Source organism: Dendropsophus ebraccatus, chromosome 3 (genome assembly GCF_027789765.1).
Source record: "Dendropsophus ebraccatus isolate aDenEbr1 chromosome 3, aDenEbr1.pat, whole genome shotgun sequence".
Taxonomy (NCBI): domain Eukaryota; kingdom Metazoa; phylum Chordata; class Amphibia; order Anura; family Hylidae; genus Dendropsophus; species Dendropsophus ebraccatus.
In genome coordinates, this window is record NC_091456.1 from 186,630,277 (window position 1) to 186,652,305 (window position 22,029).

Genomic DNA, 22,029 nt, shown 5'->3' on the forward strand with positions numbered 1-22,029 from the left:
GTGAGGATGACGTTTCTTTTACGTTTTTTTTTTTTTTTTTAATATATTTATAATTTATTTGCTTATATCACTGTCTGTGGTTTGTTGTATACAGGACAAGTTATAACTTCCAACACTCCAGGATCCTCTGCTGATATCTTCTATATAAGAGACCGACCCATCAACCATGGAGAGAGACAGAGACAAGATGGCCGAGAGGATAATAACCCTCACCCTACACATACTCTTCCTGCTTACTGGGGAGGTGAGGGATTCTGGGAGTGATGTCATCATGACATCATTCTTATCTATGGAATAACAGATGGATAGGACTGGAGAGGTGAGGGATTCTGGGAGTGATGTCATCATGACATCATTCTTATCTATGGAATAACAGATGGATAGGACTGGAGAGGTGAGGGATTCTGGGAGTGATGTCATCATGACATCATTCTTATCTATGGAATAACAGATGGATAGGACTGGGGAGGTGAGGGATTCTGGGAGTGATGTCATCATGACATCATTCTTATCTATGGAATAACAGATGGATAGGACTGGAGAGGTGAGGGATTCTGGGAATGGATGGAGTGATAGTAATGTGTCTCTCCATACACAGGATTACACAGTAGTGAAGAAGTCCTCTAGTGGGCGCTGTGGGGCCCCTGGGTGTGAAGGATGGGGAAGAACCCTGAGCCCAATCCCGGGGCCCCTGATACATGAGGAAATGGAGGAAGAGAAGATCCTAGAAGTCACCAACAAGATGGTGGAGCTGCTGAGTGGAGAGGTGAGACTGTGGCTGCTGGGAATGCTGGGACATTATACAGTAACACCACTGGAGGGGTGGGGGGGATGACTGTGTGACCATTGTGTGTGTCAGGTTCCTATAAGGTGTCAGGACGTGGCGGTCTATTTCTCCATGGAGGAGTGGGAGTATGTAGAAGGACACAAGGATCAGTACAAGGATGTGATGCTGGAGGATCAGCAGCCCCTCCCATCAGCAGGTAATAGACAGGACTATATACACACCTCCTCTCTGTATTATCTGGATGGAAAGAATGAATTCAGTCTCTGTATGTGTTCCCTCCAGTCAGATCCAGTAAGAGAACAGCACCAGAGAGATGTCCCCGTCCTCTTCTTCCACAGGATCAGGTAGATGGAGATGTTCCCTATGATCTGTACATCCCACCTGACTTCTCCTACTGTCTGATGGCTCTTACAATATTTCTTTCACATCTTATGAATCAGGGGGAAGATGGGAACAATATTAATGCTCGAGAGACAGATGTGAGCAGTAATGAGCAGTATAACAAGGACATCACTACAGGGAAGGAGCTGAACTCTATTAAAGATACAGTCACAACAACAGAAGAGGAGACAGATGTGAGCAGTGATGAGCAGTGTAAAGAGGACATTACTCCAGGAGAGAATCTGAAATATATTTATGCTACAAACATAAAGGAAGAAGAAGAGCCAGATGACAGCAGTGATGAGCAGTATAAAGAGGACATTACTCCAGGAGAGAATCTGAAATATATTAATGCTACAAACATAAAGGAAGAAGAAGAGCCAGATGTCAGCAGTGATGAGCAGTATAAAGAGGACATCAGTACAGGAGAGAATCTGAAATGTATTCATGCTACAGACATAAAGGAAGAAGAAGAGACAGATGACAGCAGTGATGAGCAGTATAAGGAGGACATCGCTACAGGTGAGCCACTAAATGCAGAGAACACTCAGACGTTCTTTGTGGAGTGTTATCAGTTCTTAGCCATGGCCATACATGTATATATTCTGTACAGGAAAGCAGAGAGCAGACAAAAGGAGCCATCTATGTTAGGGATATATACTACATCCTATAATCCTATACTACACCATTTAGTATATAGTCCTAGCCAACTCTCCCAATAGTGTCTTATATAGTAGGCAGCCTTCCCCAATAGTCTCTTATAAAGTAACCAGGCCTCCCCAAGTCTATTATATAGAAGACAGCCATCCCCAATAGTCTCTTATATAGTAGCCAGCCCTCCCCCATAGTCTCTTATATAGTAGCCAGCCCTCCGCAAATGTGTCTTATATAAAAGCCAGTCCCTAAAATAGTGTCTTATATAGTAGCCAGCCCACCCCAATAGTTTTTTTTTTTTTTTTTATAGTAGTCAGCCCTCTCCAGTAGTCATATATAGTAGCCAGCCCTCCCCAATAGTCTCCTATATAGAAGTCAGTCTACAAGAATAGTCTCTAAAATAGAAGCCAGCCCCTACTGTAGTTGTTCATGACTGCCCCATTAGCTTGGACTCACCCTTCCTGCGGCTCCAGAGGCTGCAGGAGGCGCATGTCAGAGGATGCTCGCGATGACTTCACCATATTGCCAGCGTTGGGACACTATTGAGATACTTCTAGGCCACGGGCTAAAAACTGCCTGCGGCCTACGAGATTATAATATGGATGGTCTAAGCAGCTCTACAGAACACCCATATTATAATCTGCTGCAACGTCAGGTGCGCTAAATTTAACACAGGCAACGGGACAGAGTTTGACATGACTGATTTAGGAGGTATAAAGAGGCGAGAAGTGTAGCTGACAGAGAGGATTCTAAATGCTGCTAAAGCCTCAAAAGAGGAAGAAATGGCCAAATCTGTTCGGATCCCAAACATGAACATAAAAAAAAAATTTATCATGTTTGGTTCGTGTTCGCGGAACATTCATGAACAAATAAGGAACGTACAGTAGAAGTATAAGTTTCGGTGTGTACAGATTATCAGGTGCAAAGCGCAAAATATCTACTAGCGGAGCAGTTACAAGGCGCGCAACGTTAGCGTATCTTTTATTCGCCCGTGCGAATATTCTCAATTCTGTCACCCTCCTTACACTGACTATTTCACAACATTATAAGCCCTACTCGATCAGCTCTCCCTTCCTACCCTGACTAACAAACTCTGTGAATATTGCTGCCTAACTAAATTCAGATGCTGTCCCTGCTCGTGTCACTCTCCCTACTGAATGGCACAAGAATCAGGAAAGACTATGAGAAAAATTCTCCTCAGCGTCTGCGTTTTTATAGCATGTACATAAGAACACTAATCGTACAGCCAATCACAGTAATGCCAGTAGTGAACATGGCTACTACATTACCTGGTATGCCCATCCTTCCCCACGCCTTCATTGGCTCTATCAAATTGGTGGGAGGAAACTTACGCAGTTGGGTACATTGTGAGATAAACGTTTGCATGTTCGAATATGTCTGAAAATTATATAGCCATATCATGCCGATCATCAAACAAATTGTTCCTGATCGGCGAATACGAACATTTACGAACATGTTTGCTCATCACTATATATAAGTGACAGGAAGAAGAAGAGGAAAAACTGTGGCATTATAGAAAAAGTATAATCATGACAATAAGGCGGTCGCTGACTATGTGAATAGAGATGTCTGCTCAGTGTTTTCAGGAGGAGGCCTTCAAAATCACAATATGGCTGCACGCAGTATTGGCTCTGGTTGTAAGGATTTAACCCCAGTGTTTTCAGAGGCCCGTAACCTGACATCTGTAGTTCTAAAATTAACAACAACATTTCTAAAAAAGAAGATAATTGATCACCTAAAAAGCAACATGGGTCCAAACCAGTATGACTTTACTGAGGGCCGATCATGTTAGACTAATCTCATTGATCTCTTAGACTATGTGGTTGCTGGATAAAGGTGGCACCAAGATAAGAGATCACCTATCCAGATTTCAGCAAAGCCTTTGATAGTTTCTCCTTAAGAGCTGGAAGAGGGGTTAGTGAGGATCGGATTAGTCCGATAGTTCAATGAATTTGTGGTTGGCTGAAGGATAAATTTCAGTCACTGATCTTACCTACCAAACCCTTCTCCTATGTCACTATCCTTACCTACCAACCCTTCTCCTATATACTATCCTTACCTACCAAACCTTCTCCTATGTCACTATCCTTACCTACCAAACCTTCTCCTATGTCACTATCCTTACCTACCAAACCTTCTCCTATGTCACTATCCTTACCTACCAACCCTTCTCCTATATACTATCCTTACCTACCAAACCTTCTCCTATGTCACTATCCTTACCTACCAACCCTTCTCCTATGTCACTATCCTTACCTACCAAACCTTCTCCTATGTCACTATCCTTACCTACCAACCCTTCTCCTATATACTATCCTTACCTACCAACCCTTCTCCTATATACTATCCTTACCTACCAAACCTTCTCCTATGTCACTATCCTTACCTACCAAATCTTCTCCTATATCACTATCCTTACCTACCAAACCTTCTCCTATATCACTATCCTTACCTACCAAACCTTCTCCTATGTCACTATCCTTACCTACCAATCCTTCTCCTATGTCACTATCCTTACCTACCAATCCTTCTCCTATGTCACTATCCTTACCTACTAACCCTTCTCCTATGTCACTATCCTTACCTACCAAACCTTCTCCTATGTCACTTACAGACATGCAAAAAGAAAATAACCTTGTGGCCACCACTTGTTAAAGTAGACCTCCAAAGTTTACGGTCCAGTCAAAGTAGTCTTCAGCTCTAGCATATGGATACATCTTCCATGCTTGCCGGTACTGGGTACAGATCTGTAATGTATGCCTAATGTATGCCTGTTTACTACAGATGTTAAGCTAACTGGCCTGTAGTCTCTAGCTTCCTCCGTACTACCCTTCTTGTGGGTGGGTATCAGATTATACAGCCCCGGTCATTCACTTATCATGTTGTGCAAAATAGGCTCTGTACATTGATGCTAAATGTTTTGACATTATATTACTGAAAAATAATTAATTTTATTTTATTCTTGGCAGATGATTCTACCAGGAGCTCTGGGGGACATCAGATCTCCTCAGAGGATCATATCACACAAGATACATATGAGGAGCCGTCAGCCCCTCACAGCAAAGATCTCTCATCTCATCATTTTAAATCTTCCAATTCATCACAGACTCTTGGGCAAAATAGACGTGACAGAAAGAATGTTAAAAAGCCATTTTCATGCTCACAATGTGGAACACGTTTTACTCTTAAATACAATCTTATAAGACATCAGACAAGTCACACAGGGGAGAAGCAGTTTTTATGCTTAGAATGTGGGAAATGTTTTTCTCGTAAATCAGGTCTCGATAGACATAAAAGAATTCACACAGCGGAGAAGAAATCATTTCCATGTTCACACTGTGGTAAATGTTGTACTACACAACAGAAACTTGTCTTGCATCAAAAAACTCACACAGAGAAGAAGCCAGTCTCATGTTCAGAGTGTGGAAAATGTTTTAGTCGGAAAGCAAATCTTATTTTTCATTTGAGAAGTCATACAGGGGAGAAGCCATTTTCATGCCCAGTATGTGGGAAATGTTATAGTCTGAAACGATCTCTTACTAAACATCAGATGCTTCACGCGGAAAAGAGGCCATATTCATGCTCAGAATGTGGGAAAGACTTTATTCGGAAATCAACTCTAATTGAACATCAAAGAATTCACACAGGAGAGAGACCCTTTTCATGCCCAAAATGTGGAAAAGGCTTTATTCAGAAATCAACTCTAATTGAACATCAAAGAACTCACACAGATGAGAGGCCATTTTCATGTTCAGAGTGTGGGAAATGTTATAAAGGGAAATCATCTCTTATTGACCATCAGAGGATACACACAGGGGAGAAGCCATTCATATGTCCAGAATGTGGGAAGAGTTTTAATCTAAGGTCAGCTCTTGCTGCACATCGAAGAGTTCATACAGGAAAAAAGGAAAAAAGACCTTTTCATGTTCAGAATGTGGTAACTGTTTTTTTGACAAATCAAATCTTACAGGTTATCTGAAAACTCACTCAGGGGAGAAGCAATTTTCATGCCCAGAATGTGTGAAGTGTTTTGCTGTGAAATCACATTTTAATTAACACCAGATGCTTCACACTTGAGAGAAGCCATTTTCATGCAATGAATGTGGGGAGAAAAAAAGTAAAATTGGCAGCACTTCTATGCCTCTGTTCACACTGCAGGTTGCACGCTGCTTGTGGCTTAAGTACAGAAAAAAATACAAAAAGTGCAACAGCAACCCACAGGTGCAAGATCTTACCGTATATACTCCTCAGCCCAGGAGAGGCCATTGCTAGTGTGAAAATGCTAGAGTAGAACCATGTCTCTGAGGACACCTTAACGTGGTGACATGGTACACTCTGTTTGATCCAAAAGTTTGATAAGATCCTTATTTTATCAATATCTACAGAGCAGTTTTTTATTGTGTGTACTCTGGGAGGAGTATATACGGTAAGCACCTGCACCTGTGGGTGGCTGTTGCACTTTTTGTATGAATGTGGGAAAAGATTTATTAATGAATAACTCTGATTAAACATCAAAGATCTCACACAGCAGAGGAAAATGTTATAATGCAAAATCAGCCCTTGATATACATGAAAGAACTCACACAGGAGAGAAGCCCTTTTTTATGCTCAGAATGTGAAAAATGTTATAAAGAGAAATCAGCTCTTAATCAACATCAAAGGTATCACACAGAAACAATGCCATACGGCTGCTCAAAAAGTGGGAAAAGATTTAATGTAAGGTCAAGTCTTATTGAACATCAGAGAATGCACACAGGAGTGATGCCATTTCCATGCTCAGAATGTAGGAAATGTTTTACTAAGAAAACCCATCTCACTTTACATCTCAATGTTTTACTTTGAGCTCAAGGATTAGTATAAATGTGAGAATTCACACAGGGGAGAAGCCATATTAATGCTCTGAATGTGGGAAGTGTTTTATCCAAAAGTCAATTCTAATTAGACATCAAAGAACCCACACGGGAAAACTTTTTCACAACCAGAATGCAGGAAAAGATTTTATCCAAGATAACATCTTCCAAAAAGGACACTTGCATCATAGTTACATAGTTAATATGGTTAAAAAAAAAGACAGAATCCATCAAGTTCAACTTACAGCACCCAACTGTGCTGTAGGCAAAAACCCCTATGAGGCAGATGACAATTGCCCCATCACAGGGAGAAAATTCCTTCCCGATGCCAATGGTGATCAGAATAATCCCTGGATCAGCGTCCTATCACATGTAATCTAATGCCCATAATCTGTAATATTATTTGTATAAAGAAGCATCCAGGCCTCCCTTCTACTTATATAATGAATCAGCCATGACAACATCATATGGCAGAGATTTCCACAGTCTTATCGCTCAAACAGTAAAGAATCCACGTCTGTGCTGATGGTGAAACCTTCTTTCCTCTAGACGTAGAGGATGCCCCCTTGTCATGGTTAGAGGCCTAGGCGTAAAAAGATCACTACAAAGATCTCTGTACTGTCCATTCATATATTTGTACACCCAATTTGATAACTTGTCTTGGTCCTGTAACCCACCCACATGGAACTTTTTTAGCTTATCTTTGGAACAAAAATTTTTTTTTTTTTTTTTTTTTTAGAAGTTTAGCAAGTTTTTATATTTTCTCCTTTATCAGTGCTATGCCAAAACTACAGTGTTTTTTTGTTTGTTTTATTTAGAATTTTTTTCAACAAAACGATAGTGTAAAAGTGTAAAAGATTATGTCCATCAACTAAAGATGAAGTATCAAAAAGGTAACAGACATTGCGGAGAAGGAGACACTAGTCAGTCTCCGGATAATAGTGTTACAGAGGCAAATTGCTAATGTGGCGAGCTTCCGAAGAGGCTACTTTGATTGTCCCCCTGCCTTACCTAGGAAAGGGGAACATAAATAAATGTACAGTGGTACCTCGGTTTAAGAAAAACTTGGATAAAGAGAGTTTTGCAATAAGAGCCCACAGTTTTTCAAAATTGTAACTTGGTTTAGGAGCATTGCTTTGGTTTAAGAGCTCCCTGTACTGCGTGGAAGGGGGAGTGGGGGGGGGGGGGGTGAAAGGTCTGCATAGCAAGGTCTACAGCTCTGTACTCCGACCCAGGAAGTCTCCCTCACCTTCCAAATCATAGCAGATCCACTTAAGGCTGGGGCTTGCATCAGGAGACAGCACTTTGAAGGTAGTCTCTTCATAGCTGTAACCTCTCTCTCCCCAGAGAGAGAGTGCTGCTATACTGTACCCACATATACCTTGCTCATTTCTTTATGCTCCGTGCAGTCTCTGCCCTTGTGTTTCCCATCCTCTCCATTCCTGCTGTAACGTGGCTGCACCCACACTCGGCTATACACACTGCTGCTATACTGTGCCTGCACTCATACTCAGCTATACACACTGCTGCTATAATGTACCTGCACTCACACTCAGTTATAAACACTGCTGCTATACTGTGCCTGCACTCACACTCAGCTATACACACTGCTGCTATAATGTACCTGCACTCACACTCAGTTATAAACACTGCTGCTATACTGTGCCTGCACTCACACTCAGCTATACACACTGCTGAAAAGAAAAGTTTCTGTCACTGTCCTCCTGCACAGCTCTGTGATTCTCACTTCCTGATTGGTCCATACTGAACACACGCCCCTTACCCATTGCTGTCATATGACCACACAGACATCTGACAGCAGCCCTGCTTCTCTATTCTAGCCTGTTGCATTATGGGGATCTGCTATTTCATCCTGTATCTACAAACTGCTGTTGTTTTTTCATTCTTGTGCACTTACTATACATTATACACCACATGCTGATTGCTATATTGTACAGTAACTTATGATATGACATATTCAGCTTTTTAAATGTTTGTTTTACCTGTTATTCAGAATAAAAAAAAAAATGTTATTTTTGGGGTATGGAACCAATTGTCTGCATTTCTATGATTTTTTATGGAAAAATTTGCTTTGGTTTAAGAGTGGATTTGGATTACAAGCACGCTCCCGGACCGAATTAATCCAAGACACCACTATGTATATGATGTAAATATATAAATAATTATAAATAAATATTTTTTCTCTCCTTACCCTATGATGGCACCCCTGGAGTGGTCCACCTCGTACTCCCATTGGACAGGAAACAGGATAGAGGAACCCTGGATCTTTAAAAGAACAAGCGCCCTTTCCAATACCAGTTTCTCTTTCTTGTCCCTGCAGGAGCTGAATGTGGTTTTCCCACCTCTCCTTGGATCTAATGAATTAGACTGGGGGCTTACCGGTCCAAGCAGCGGTTTGTCCAGCATCCCGGTGGTGTCAGTCTCTCATTATGGAGCAGCTGCCCACACTTCCTGAGGATGGACCCCGGTGCTCCCCTGACTCCTGGATGCATAGTGCTTCTCTCCCTGTACTCCATCTGGGGTGGTCGCATGGGCCGGGGAAAGGGGGTGGGGCCTGCGTGATACGCAGTGCATCCAGAGGTGGGATCATCTGCAGGCCGTGTTCGGCAGCTTCCGTGACTGCTGGCCCGCTCAGGTGGACGGAATTCCTAATGCGCAACATGCGAGGCATAATTAGAAAAGAGGTGAGGACCTCCATGCTCTCCCAGACTCAGTCACCAGCTTCGGTAATTCCTCCTGCAGTCGCTCCCTCAGATGAGGCTGGTCCTAGTACATCCATTTTACATCCGCCTCCTACTCCCTCTTTAGAGGATGATAATGAGGATGAGATTTTGTCTGGTCTTGAAGAGCCGGGAGAAGTAGCTGCCGCCGAGTCAGAGATATCTGAGAGCGACTCTACCAGACCACTCCTTGCCACAGATTATGTGGAGTCTCTGGTTAAAGCCGTCAGGCAGACCGTGGATATAGACGATGTTCCTGAGTCCAGATCTATCCAGGACATCATGTTTGAAGGGTTGGCTCCCAAAAAGCGCTTGGTTTTCCCTGTACACCAGAGCATCAAATCTTTTATTAGTCACGAATGGGCTAATACTGATAGGACATTTTTTTGTGCCCAGGACTTAAGTTCCTCACTTTTGGTGTGGCAGTGTACCTTTTTTTACAATATATATTTTGATTTCTGTATTTCTTTTTCAGTTCAAAAGAAAATATCCCTTTAGACAGGATGATTCCGGCTCATGGGATGGTGCCTCCAAGGTGGAACCCCCCCTAAAAATTGAAAATTGAAAAATGCACAACCATTTGAGGACACTGCATGTCTCAAAGACTCCATGGATAGATGTGCAGAGGTTTACTTAAAGGGATACTCCAGCGAAAAGCTTTTTCCCAGTAATTGAAACACATTACAAAGTTATATAACTTTGTAATATGCTTCAATCACCTATCTGCCCCCCTTCCCTATCTTTCCCCCCCTCAATCCCCCACCAGTAAGTGAAGTAAACTCATTCTTACCTAATGACTGCTCTGTGGCAGCCATTTTGTGACAATGACATCATCTGCATAGGCACAGCTTCCTGGTTTGGGGTTTCCCATGATGCACTTTGTCTCCTGTGATGTCTAGCTGACTCTGTAAAACTGTTGGATGGCTTACATCTTGCTCAGCCAATTAGAGCTGAGCAACCTGTGTTATCTGACAAAGGGGGGCTGGTCTAACGGGGCTTAGATCAGCCTCCCTCTTGATGATGTCATTGTCACAAAATGGCTGCCACAGAAAAGACTGGGGTCAACAGTGATTAAGTAAGAATGAGTTTACCTCACTTCCCGGTGAAAGCTTAAGGGGGGGAAAGATAGGGAAGGAGGGCAGATAGGTGATTGACGCATATTACAAAGTTATATCACTTTTGTAATGTGTTTCAATTACTGAGAAAAAAGCCTTTCACTGGAGTACCCCTTTAACCCTTAGACGACCCAGGGTGTATAGTTACGCCATGGAAGTCTGTCCCCAGACGACCTAGGGCGTAACTGTACGCTCTGGGTGTTTCTCCGGCTATGAAGCGCGCTCCGGAGCGGAGCGTGCTTCATAGCAGGTGGGGGCCGGCTTCAATCAGCAGCTGGGACCTCACCGGTAATGACACGCTGCAGCGATCGCGCTGCCATGTGTCATTAACCCCTTAAACGCCGCGGTCGCTTAAGTGTAAGTGACAGGGGGAGTCCCCTGTCACTTACCAATCGGGACCCCCGCAGTGTGACTGCGGGGGTCCCGATCGGTAAAACGGACTGCTGGAGGTCTCTTACCTGCCTCCGTGCGGTCCGATCGGCGATCTGCTGCACTGAGCCTGCACAGGCAGGCTCAATGAGCAGATCGCATATAACACTGATCAATGCTATGCCTATGGCATAGCAATGATCAGTGTAAAAATCAAAGTACTGGATGTAAAAGTCCCCCAAAGGGACTTCAAATGTGTAAAAAAAAAAAAAAAAGTTAAAAACACTAACACACTACCCCAAAACCCCTCCCCCAATAAAAGTTGAAATCACCCTCCTTTTCCATTATATAAATAAAACATATAAAAATAAATAAACATATAATATACCGTAGCGTGCGTAATTGTCCAATATATTAAAATATAACAAGCGTCATTGCGATCGGTGAACGGCGTGCACGAAAAGAGGAAAAAAAGTGCGCGGATTACCGATTTGATGTTACATTATATATAAAAAAAAAAATATAAAAAGTGATCAAAACGTCCGATCTTCACAAATATGGTATTAATAAAAACTAGAGAGCATGGCGGAAAAAATGACACCCCATACAGCCCCATAGGTGAAAAAATAAAACCGTTATAAGCGTCACAATAGGCCCATTTTATTTATAATTAATTGCCAAAAAAAAAGGATTTCATTTAAAAAAAATATATATAACATTAGAGAATCTGTGTAACCTGCATATGGTTGTGTTCGGACTGACCTATAGAGTAATAGTATCATGTCGCTGTTACCATATAGTGCATTACGTAGACACAGGAACCCCCCAAACGTTACCATATTGCATTCTTATTTACGATTTCACCTATTTATATCTTCATAAATAATATATTTGGAATTCCATCATACAAGTTATGGTAAAATGAAAGACGCCATTACAAAGTACAACTATTCCTGTAACAAACAAGACCTTACATGGCCTGTAGATAGAAAACGGAGAGTGCTGGAGCTCTTAGATGGGGAGGAGGGAAAAACGAAAACACTAAGATCAAAATTTGCGCGGTCCACTGGGTCATTTTGGGCCTGGTCCTCAAAGGGTTAAAGAAAAACTGATAAGTTTAGCTTTTGTTTTTGCCTGATTTTATGAAGCCAGACACTCCCCAGGATAGGATGGTTCCGAATTAGAGTTAGCAGCAGCAGTTCTACTTACAACTTAAAATCGCAGACACAGACAACTAACGTATCAGTTAGGGTCCATTTACACAGAAAGATTATCTGACAGATTATCTGCCAAAGATTTGAAGCCAAAGCCAGGAAAGGATTTAAAAAGAGGAGAAATCTCAGGCTTTCCTTTATGACCTGATCCCTGTTGATAGTCTGTTTCTGGCTTAGGCTTCAAATCTTTGTCAGATAATCTGTCAGATAATCTTTCTGTGTAAATGGACCCTTACATAGGTTTGGGAAGCGTGCCCTTTATTGTTTTATGTAAACTTTTATAGAAAAAATATGGGGCGGTATTACTCATGCGCAGTGTATTCACATAAATATATAAAGTTTCAATACAGGCAGGGTTTCATGTCACAAGACACATACATATCACACTCTGATAGGTCAGTCCATAGATGGTCAGCAGTTTCCTGTCCTGCGCAGTCAGGCTGGTACAACGTGTTGTTTACTATAAATTGTTTATATAACAGTGTCTCTTTCTTGCGTCTGTATTGTGGCTGCAATGTAGGTTCAAGGTGCTTTGCTCATTGGTGTGCTGCCAGCATTCCTTTCCTTCTTCCAGACCATCTTTCTGTCACGCTCTGATCACGTTCTGATCATCTTCTAATTCAGAGACCTGTATATATAGATGTAGTCCCACAGGTGCAGTGTAAGCAGGTAAAATCACATCACCTCCCAATTACGGACCACCCAGACTTCCCGCCCGGGGCCTCTACCTCCCCCTTCTTGGGATATACTAAATCCTAGGAGAGATGAATGAAGGAGTGCGAGTTCGACTGCTTGGGTGCAAGACTAACGAGGTTAACCTAGAGCAGGGGTACTCAACAACTTTTAGTGAAGGTCCACTTACCGGGGTCTATTGTCAGGTGAAGGTCCGAGCTGAACATCAGTAGGAAACGTGTTTTGTTACTTTGTCACAAACGTTTAACTATTTATATACAGAATTGCTGCTTATTAGCGGGAAAACTGGCATTTTTTCTCTCTCACCAGGCCTTTGATATTAGGTACAAAGGGGGTGACTGCCCTGGTAGTATATAGCCCCCCTGTTGCTCCCCCAGTAGTGTATAGCCCCCCTGTGCGCTCTCCCTCAGTAGTATATAGCCCCCTGTTGCTCCCCCAGTAGTATATAGCCCCCCTGTGCGCTCTCCCCCTGTAGTATATAGCCCCCTGTGAGCTCCCCCCAGTAGTATATAGCCTCCCTGTGCGCTCTCCCCCTGTAGAATATAGCCCCCTGTGAGCTCCCCCCAGTAGTATATAGCCCCCCTGTGCGCTCTCCCCCTGTAGTATATAGCCCCCTGTGCGCTGTCCCCCAGTAGTATATAGCCCCCTGTGAGCTCCCCCCAGTAGTATATAGCCCCCCTGTGCTCTCCCCCTGTAGTATATAGCCCCCTGTGAGCTCCCCCCAGTAGTATATAGCCCCCGTGAGCTCCCCCCAAGTAGTATATAGCCCCCCTGTGAGCTCCCCCCTGTAGTATATAGCCCCCTGTGAGCTCCCCCTGTAGTATATAGCCCCCCCGTGTGCTGTCCCCCTGTAGTATATAGCCCCCTGTGAGCTCCTCCCAGTAGTATATAGCGCCCCTGTGCTCTCCCCCCAGTAGTATATAGCCCCCTGTGAGGTCCCCCCCAGTAGTATATAGCCCCCCTTGTGCTTTCCCCCTGTAGTATATAGCCCCTGTGAGGTCCCCCCTGTAGTGTATAACCCCCTGTGCGCTCCCCCCAGTAGTATATAGCCCCCTCAGTAGTATATAGCCCCCTGTGAGGTCCCCCCTGTAGTATATAGCCCCCTGTGCGCTCCCCCCAGTAGTATATAGCCCCCTCAGTAGTATATAGCCCCCTGTGAGGTCCCCCCTGTAGTATATAGTCCACCTGTGCCCTCTCCCCCTTGTAGATTCCCCCCAGACAGAAAAAAAAAATAACAAAAACGCGCTCTGTAGGGATGTCCCGGGGATTCCCCAGCAGAGCGCGCATCAGTGACCTCAGCGTACGCCGCCGGCCTGCACTTCCGGGAAGGACAGGCCGGCAGCGTACACTGAGGTCTGTGGTGCGCGCTCTGCTGGGGAATCCCCGGGACATCCCCAGAGAGCGCGTATCAGCCGGGGGCCGGACCGACACTGCCCCCAGCCCCACAGGCGTACTGACATCTAAGGACAGTACGCCTATGGGGCGGGAGGCAGTGCGGTGGGGAGCGGGACCTTCTTACCGCCCCGGGACGGACCGGATCCGGGGCGGTTAGGAGGTCTGACCAGGGGTCCGGACAGCTGGCCTCCACGGTCCGGGTTCGGACCGCGGTCCGCCAGTTGAGGACCCCTGACCTAGAGTGTTCCTATACCCTAAGGAAAAACAGGAAAATGTGGAAAGAGAGGTGTAGGTCCTCTAGCTAGAAATGCAAGTAGATAAGGTATAACAGTATCGATTTAATTTGATAAAATAAGGTCACTAATGTTTATAATAGACATAAAATATTAGTCATACATAACACAAAAAGATGCATCTGAAAATTGAAAAAATGAATGAAAAAATAAAATAAATAAAAAATAAAATAAAATAAAATGGAGCACCAAAGGTGTTGCAAAATAATAGAAAAATAAATCTAAAAAATGAAAAAAATATAAAAAGATTATATGCGCAGTAGTGTAGTTAAAAATGGTTAAAAAATCACGAGTCAGGAGAGCATAGTAAAGTTCATAGACTTGATGTGTCCGTTTTGCTTGTTGTTATGTAATAAACACAATAGAAATACTGTGAGCTAGTTCATCAGAATATGCGATATATTAGATTGTTGCTCAAATCGTCGGCACGGTGTGATACGTACTGTGCTGTAGCGATTAGTATAGACTTGCAACTGTTATATCGCTTATTAGTGAATCAATAATGCACCATCAATTGAATAGTAAATGTAGTATGGTGTATGTACACCGCTCACCGGTCCTTTGTGTGGCTGGCAGTCTGGAGTCCCGATCGGGCATAGGTTTGCAATGCAGGCGGCCGGGTTGTCTCCTGGAGATATGAGACAGGGTTGTTGGTCACTTCTGTGTCAGATAGTGATGGGCGCTCAGTGCTGCAGTCGGCTCAGTATTTAGTGGGATTCTGGTCACGCACATGCGTGATGGCTGCTGTTGCCCGCAGGACCTCGTGCGAAGATGGCGCAAAATTTGAAACTCTTGCAAGTTTGTATTGTAGTTGTACGTGGACCCGGTGAGTTACTGATGGTGGATTATAAGTTTAGTGTTCCAGCTGGACGCGTTTCGAAGCCTTCTTGGCTCCTTTCTCAACAGCAGAATAAGTTGTGACATACTGTTACTGTTATACCTTATCTACTTGCATTTCTAGCTAGAGGACCTACACCTCTCTTTCCACATATACTAAATCCTCTCCCTTGCGTTTTCACCGGGCTCTATCAGCCACCGCCCTCCGTCCACTCTCTGAAATCGTCCCTGGGGACACGCCTGTATCTCGTGCCCCCTTTGCCTATCTCCAACTCCGCCACTTCTACTCCACCACTCACAGGGGTAAACAATTACACCGCTCTCTTACAGATTTTGAAAAGCTTTGCCTTGCCCCCTCGTGCCCCTCACATACCATCTCTACCATCTATGGATTATTACTGGCCTCTAGGTCCCAATCCCTTCCTCCCTACTGTGCAAAGTGGGAAAAGGAACTGAACATAAATGCTTTTCCTGACTCACAAGGCTGTCATAGCTACGAGATCTCAGGAAACGTGTTATAAGATCCTCACCAGATGGTACAGGGTCCCTGAGGCCCTCCATAGATGGTATCCAGGGGTCCCTGAGGACTGCTGGATATGTGGCTCCGCGTGGGGACTATGGTACACATTTGGTGGGCTTGTCCTAGGCAGGGCCGATTCTAGCTTTTCTGCCGCCTGAGGCGAAAACTGACAAAGCGCCCGCCCCCTCAGAGCAATAGTCAGGGAGAGAAGATCCAGGACAGGCACAGTGCAGCATCGCAGTGTGTATGGGACAGCACTAGAGATAACAGTGTGCCGTGCGGTGACCAGATTTTTTAACTGTTTGAGCCACTATGGGCCCCCTGGGAGCTTCAAAACAAAAAACAATCTACAACTGCTGACCTCTGACCTCAGGAGCCAGAGAAGAGCCATTAAACGGGCTGCTCTGTTAACTCTTTCAGTACTGCAGAATGTAGAGTATTACTGTGCATCACTTACATTCTGCAATACAGAAAGAGTTAACAGCAGAGCAGAACATGACTTTTATGCCTCTTCTCCTGCTCTTGCACTATGCTGAGGTCAGCTCGGAGGTCGGCAGTGCAGAGAAGACATAATATAGCGTCCCCGCTGCTGGTAACTTTTTCTTTTCTACAGTGTGTAAGTGATGCAGAGTATAATAACTCTGCATTATTGAAAGGGTTAACAGCAGGAGACACTATATCTATGTCTTATGTGATGTGAATACCTGTGAATACGAGGCTTCCAGCCTCCTCAGCACTTCTCATGAGGCATCTGACAGAAAACACGGCTGGGCACTGAGCCGTAACTAGTTGTAATGATAAGGACACAGGACGCTGATGCCGCCCCCCTCAAGAGCTGTGTTATCTGCCGCCTGAGGCAAACGCTTCACCTCGCCTCATAGCAGATACGGGCCTGGTCCTAGGTTGCAGCCGTTTTGGCAGCTGGTGCTCCAGCTTATTTCGGAAATCACAGGCACCCACATCCCCCGCTCTCCAGAGGCCACCCTGCTATTTATGTTCCCTATACCTCAGCAACAATTCAAAAAATCCCTGCTTCGCCACCTCCTACAGGCTGCGAAAACGGTGATCCCACGACACTGGCGCGCCCCAGACCCGCCATCTTTAGAGGAATGGTTTGCGGAAATTTCCCACACATACCACATGGAAGAATTACTAGCAATCACTCCACAGGCGTCCACCAAGTGCTCCAGAACGTGGTCTCTCTGGCTTCAATTCCTGAACTCCCCCAGATATCGCACGGTCACCCCACTGCTCCCGGGGCCAGATCCCCCGCCCCCCCCCCCCCCCCCCCCCCCCCCCCGTGCACCTCTCACACGAACTAAAGCTGACTGTTATCCTTCCTCCAGTTGGTCGGATATTCCAGAGCACTCGGACTCATACCGCCTCATCGGCTGAAGGTGGGTATGTACCCCCCCCCCCCCCCCCCTTATCCTTCTTCTCTCCCCCTCTACCCTTCCCCCCCTCTTTCTCTCTCTGATTATGTCTAACTTTTCATATTCCTTACTGGCAACCCCGCTTTTGCTATTTGTATGCCTTACCCTATGTAGGGTCCCTGACAATCAGTCACAGTTCTACTATTGTCCTACTTCAGACTTGTACCCCCGTTTATAGTCCTGTGACACGACAAGGAGCTCATTACCTTTCGCGGCAGGGCTCTAGCTGGTATATTACCCCTGACTATGTTTGAGGCTGCGCGCCTTGTTTGCCATGCCTGCCGACTAGTTTATTTATCCATTGGTTATTGTCTTGTGTTCTTTTGTAAGTTCCGATAGTTTAAGTGATGACCTAATGCCAACAGCCATATTTGCCATAATCCTTGGCCTTGTTACTGTTTTTGTATTGGATATACTTTCTTCTTTGATCTCTTGTTTTTGTACTTTTCTATGAAAATCTTAATAAAATCTTCTGAATAAGAAAAAAATCACATCACCTAGTCTTATCAACAACTATCCTCCACTGAAGACTTTAGATTTGGCAGTAGAATTCTACAGGCGGTAGTCCCTCCCTAGACGGGTCACTATTTCTAGTCTAGAAGAAAATGCAAAAGAAGAGCTTTTGGAGCCTCATTGAAGAGTCTCAAAACACAGGACTAGCCAGATATCCCTCCGGGAAGGACCCAGTCAAGGGGCAGCTCCTGTTAGGAAACCACCAAAACCACCATATTAAGTAGCCCTATAAGTCAATGTAATGACAAGGGATAAACCGAGCCTAGGTAACCATGCACATACAGCTGTTTCGGGGTGTTGCCCCTCATCAGTGTGGAGCAGGATTCTGGCTAGGTGGGAGCAATGCCTAGTAGAGCCATGAAAGAAACAGATCGCTGAACTCAGGGAGACCAGCCAAACCACAACACTGCCGGCTGCTAGTGAAAGCGCTCAATACAGTGAAGTCCTAGGTGCATTGCCCCCTGGGAAACATGAATATGCAAAAGAAGAACCCGTGGAGCCTCATTGAAGAGTCTCAAAACACAGGACTAGCCAGATATCCCTCCGGGAAGGACCCAGCTAGGGGATGGCTTCTGTAATGAAACCACCAAAAGCACCATATTAAGTGGCCCTATAAGTCAATGTAATGACAAGGGATAAACCAAGGCTAGGTAACCATCCACATACAGCTGTTTCGGTGTGTTGCCCCTCATCAGTGTGGAGTAGGATTGTGGCCAGGTGGGAGCAATGCACCTAAGACTTCACTGCATTGAGCGCTTTCACTAGCGGCCGGCAGTGTTGTCGTTTGGCTGGTCTCCCTAAGTTCAGCAATCTGTTTCTTTCATAGTCTAGAAGAAAGGAATTCCCACAGCATCCACGGTGAAATAAGTGTTTATTCACACATCAGGGTACAAAGAAATGCAATGTTTCGGCCTTTCTCAATCATACAAATACATCGTAACCACAGGGTATATATACATGTGTATCAATTAGATAAAACCAACCCAGGGGGAGGCTCCACAAGAGGGGAGGGGGGGAAAAGTGAGAGGCGAAAAAGGGGGGGGATGGAGTGGAGTAACAGGGTCAGGGCTGTCAATACATATCAAATGTATATGAGAAATATTAGTAGACATGGTCATGTAGGCTCTCTCCGCCCTCCTTTCCTTTCATTGGTCCACGTCACCCTGCAGGTCACGTGACCACGCACGGCAGCTCGATATAGCCTGGATTGGCGTCTGGAAGCTGACAGCATACAGGCGTGTAGTCCCTCCTCATCTGCCGACATCACTCAAAACCAGGTATGAACTATTGTTATCATGATCTTATGTATGGTGTTCAGCTTTTTGCATTGTTATGGGTAATCGTGAGTCTGTCATATACCACTACTGAGGCATGTGCTATGACAACTAAATAGCATGATATGACTATCTCCACTAAGACCATGTCTACTGTTATTTCTCATATACATTTCATGTCTTAACAGCCCTGACCCTGTTACTCCACTCCATTTTCCCCCTTTTTTTCTCCTCTCACTTCTCCCCCCTCCCCTCTTGTGGTGCCTCCCCCTGGGTTGGTTTGATCTAATTCAGCGGTGGGGAACCTCCGGCCCTGACACCTCTAGATGTTGCCCGCGGCTCTCCTGTGACGTGCGCCGCTCTGAGGGGGAAGGAGCCGGTATACACAGCATCCTCTCTGACAGCTGCCAGACACAGGAGGATGCTGTGAGTGCCGGCCCCTTCCCCACTAGAGCAGCGCAGCGAGAAGACGGGCGCAGGTTAGAGGGGAGAGAAGAGGACCTGGACAGCGTGGGAGCAGAGGAAAGGTGAGTGGGATTTTTATTTAGGGCAGGCACTAGGGGTTAACTAGGCCACCAGGGACATGACTGGGGGGGGGGGGGGGGTAACTAGGCCACCAGGGACATGACTGGGGGGGGGGTAACTAGGCCACCAGGGACATGACTGGGGGGGGTTAACTAGGCCACCAGGGAAATGACTGGGGGGGTTTACTAGGCCACCAGGGACATGACTGGGGGGGGGTGTAACTAGGCCACCAGGGACATGACTGGGGGGGGTTAACTAGGCCACCAGGGAAATGACTGGGGGGGTTTACTAGGCCACCAGGGGCATCACTGGGGGTTAACTAGACTACAAGGGACATCAGTAAGGGGTTAACTACAGCTACCAGGGGCATCACTGGGGGTTAACTCTGGTTACAGGGCATCACTAAGGATTCACATTAGGTACAAGGGGCATCAAAGAGGGTTAACTACAATAGCAGGGGCATTAGGGGAACAATACTTTGCCTTGCCCTGGGTGTTGCAAACCCACACTACTAATTGCCACGCACATTATGCGGCCCTCAAATGATTTTATTAATGCCGACCGGCCCTCGACATCGAAAAGGTTCCCCACCCCTGATCTAATTGATACACAAGTATATATACCCTGTGGTTACACTGAATTTGTATGATTGAGAAAGGCCAGCAGGCCGAAACGTTGCATTTCTTTGTACCCTGATGTGTGAATAAACACACTTATTTCACCGTGGATGCTGTGGGAATTCCTTTCTTCTGAAGTTCGTGGTGCTCGTACCTAGGATTGTGAGCATTCCTGCGTGCATCCTGCATCTCTAATTGTGGCCATAATCGGAGAATCTCCAAGGGGCTGTTGGACTTTTGTTCTTTTTCTATTCCTAGTCTAGTCACCAGGGGGGCCGTCATAGGGCGAGGAGAACCCATAACGGCCCCCCGCCTAATACCCGCCCTGTAAAAAAAGAAGCTATATAGTTTATAGATATTTGTAATAATATTTAGATAAATATATGTATATATTAGCAAAACCCACAAAAAAAATAAAAATAAAAAAAATTGTTGTGTGTTTGTGTGATGTCTTGAGCTTCGCTCCTAGGTCCATGGTAAATGTTGGTATTGGAAGGGGCGTTTGTACTTTTAAAGATCCAGGGTTCCTGTATCCTGTTTCCTGCCCGATGGGAGTACGAGGTGGACCTCTCCAGGGGGGCCGTCATGGGCTCGAAGAAAAGAAATTACCGGTTAGTAATTTTATTTTATTTTTTTTAACCCACAAATATATATTATTTTTTTTTTTCAGATTCACAATCTATTGAAAAATAAAAGGAAAAAGTACAATTGGTCCCACAGGAAAGGGGCCAATGGGCCGTCACCCACCTCTGCAGATGGAACATTGAAAAAATTATGGCTTTTCCAATGTTCATAGAACAAAACAAACAAACAAAAAAAATTGAAGGGGTTTTCCAGGCTTTCTTGCCGCATTCTTTCAGACACAGCACCTCTCCTGTCCTCCCGTTTAGGGCTCCGTTCCATTGATGTGAATGGAGCTGAATTGTAATACCACATACAACCCAAGGACAGGGGTGGCGCTGTTTTTACAAGAAAGTAGTTGTATTTTTTTTTTTCCTGACGCTAGAAAACCCCTTCAGGAGGTAGGTACAAAAATTATCTTTTTTTAAGGAGTAGCTACGGGTATTTTAGATACAAGATATATCAATGACGGAAGAGACTTTCTACAATTATTCCTTGTTAAGAGCAGTTTTTCTCCTCCATGGATGTGTGGTAGCTCCATAGAGGGCTAATAAAAGCGTCATCAGCTCCAAATATCAAATCTGAAAGGCAATTTGTAGATGGATGGAAAAACATTATATTTCTCTAATTTTATGTTTGTTGTTTGTTTCTAATAACATAAAGATCAGTGAATTTTACATTGTGAGCGCAAAGGGCGCTGATCTGAGTGATGGCGACAATGTACAGCGCTGAGGAATACACCGGTGTCATATAGATTATTATTAGTGGGATCAACTTTACAAAACAGGAGGTTCCTGTCTCCACATCTGAGGGAGCAGAGTTCTGGAAACAGTGAGCATGTGACTGATCACATGACTGTGACATCATGGCAGGTCCTGGAAGCACAGGGGAAGCACACGGCTCCTGTACAGCTCTGCAGGCGGCTTCCTGACTTGTTTATCAGCTGCTGCTGGACTGTCCCGCCCGCTCCCTGCCCACAGTATGTACTAATGCTGGGTCACTGCTCAACTCCTGTACTTTTTATTCCCATTCTTTATTATCCATTGTATCTTCTACTTTCTATTCATCTCTCCAGGATCCTCTGCTGATATCTTCTATATAAGAGACCGACCCATCAACCATGGAGAGAGACAGAGACAAGATGGCCGAGAGGATAATAACCCTCACCCTACACAT

The 22,029-nt window shown here is 44.8% G+C and overlaps 2 protein-coding genes across 2 annotated transcripts in view; both read left to right on the plus strand.

Moving 5' to 3' along the window:
• The window catches only part of LOC138787565 (zinc finger protein 850-like), a 124,967-nt gene that overhangs the window by 45,826 nt on the left and 57,112 nt on the right, over window positions 1–22,029 (plus strand). The window lies entirely within an intron of this gene.
• LOC138787566 (zinc finger protein 501-like) lies at window positions 7–8,826 on the plus strand. Its single transcript, XM_069964913.1, has 4 exons — window positions 7–22; window positions 1,073–1,131; window positions 1,228–1,690; window positions 4,813–8,826. Exons 1-4 carry the CDS (start codon window positions 7–9, stop codon window positions 5,820–5,822), a joined length of 1,548 nt encoding a protein of 515 aa, XP_069821014.1. The 3' UTR covers window positions 5,823–8,826.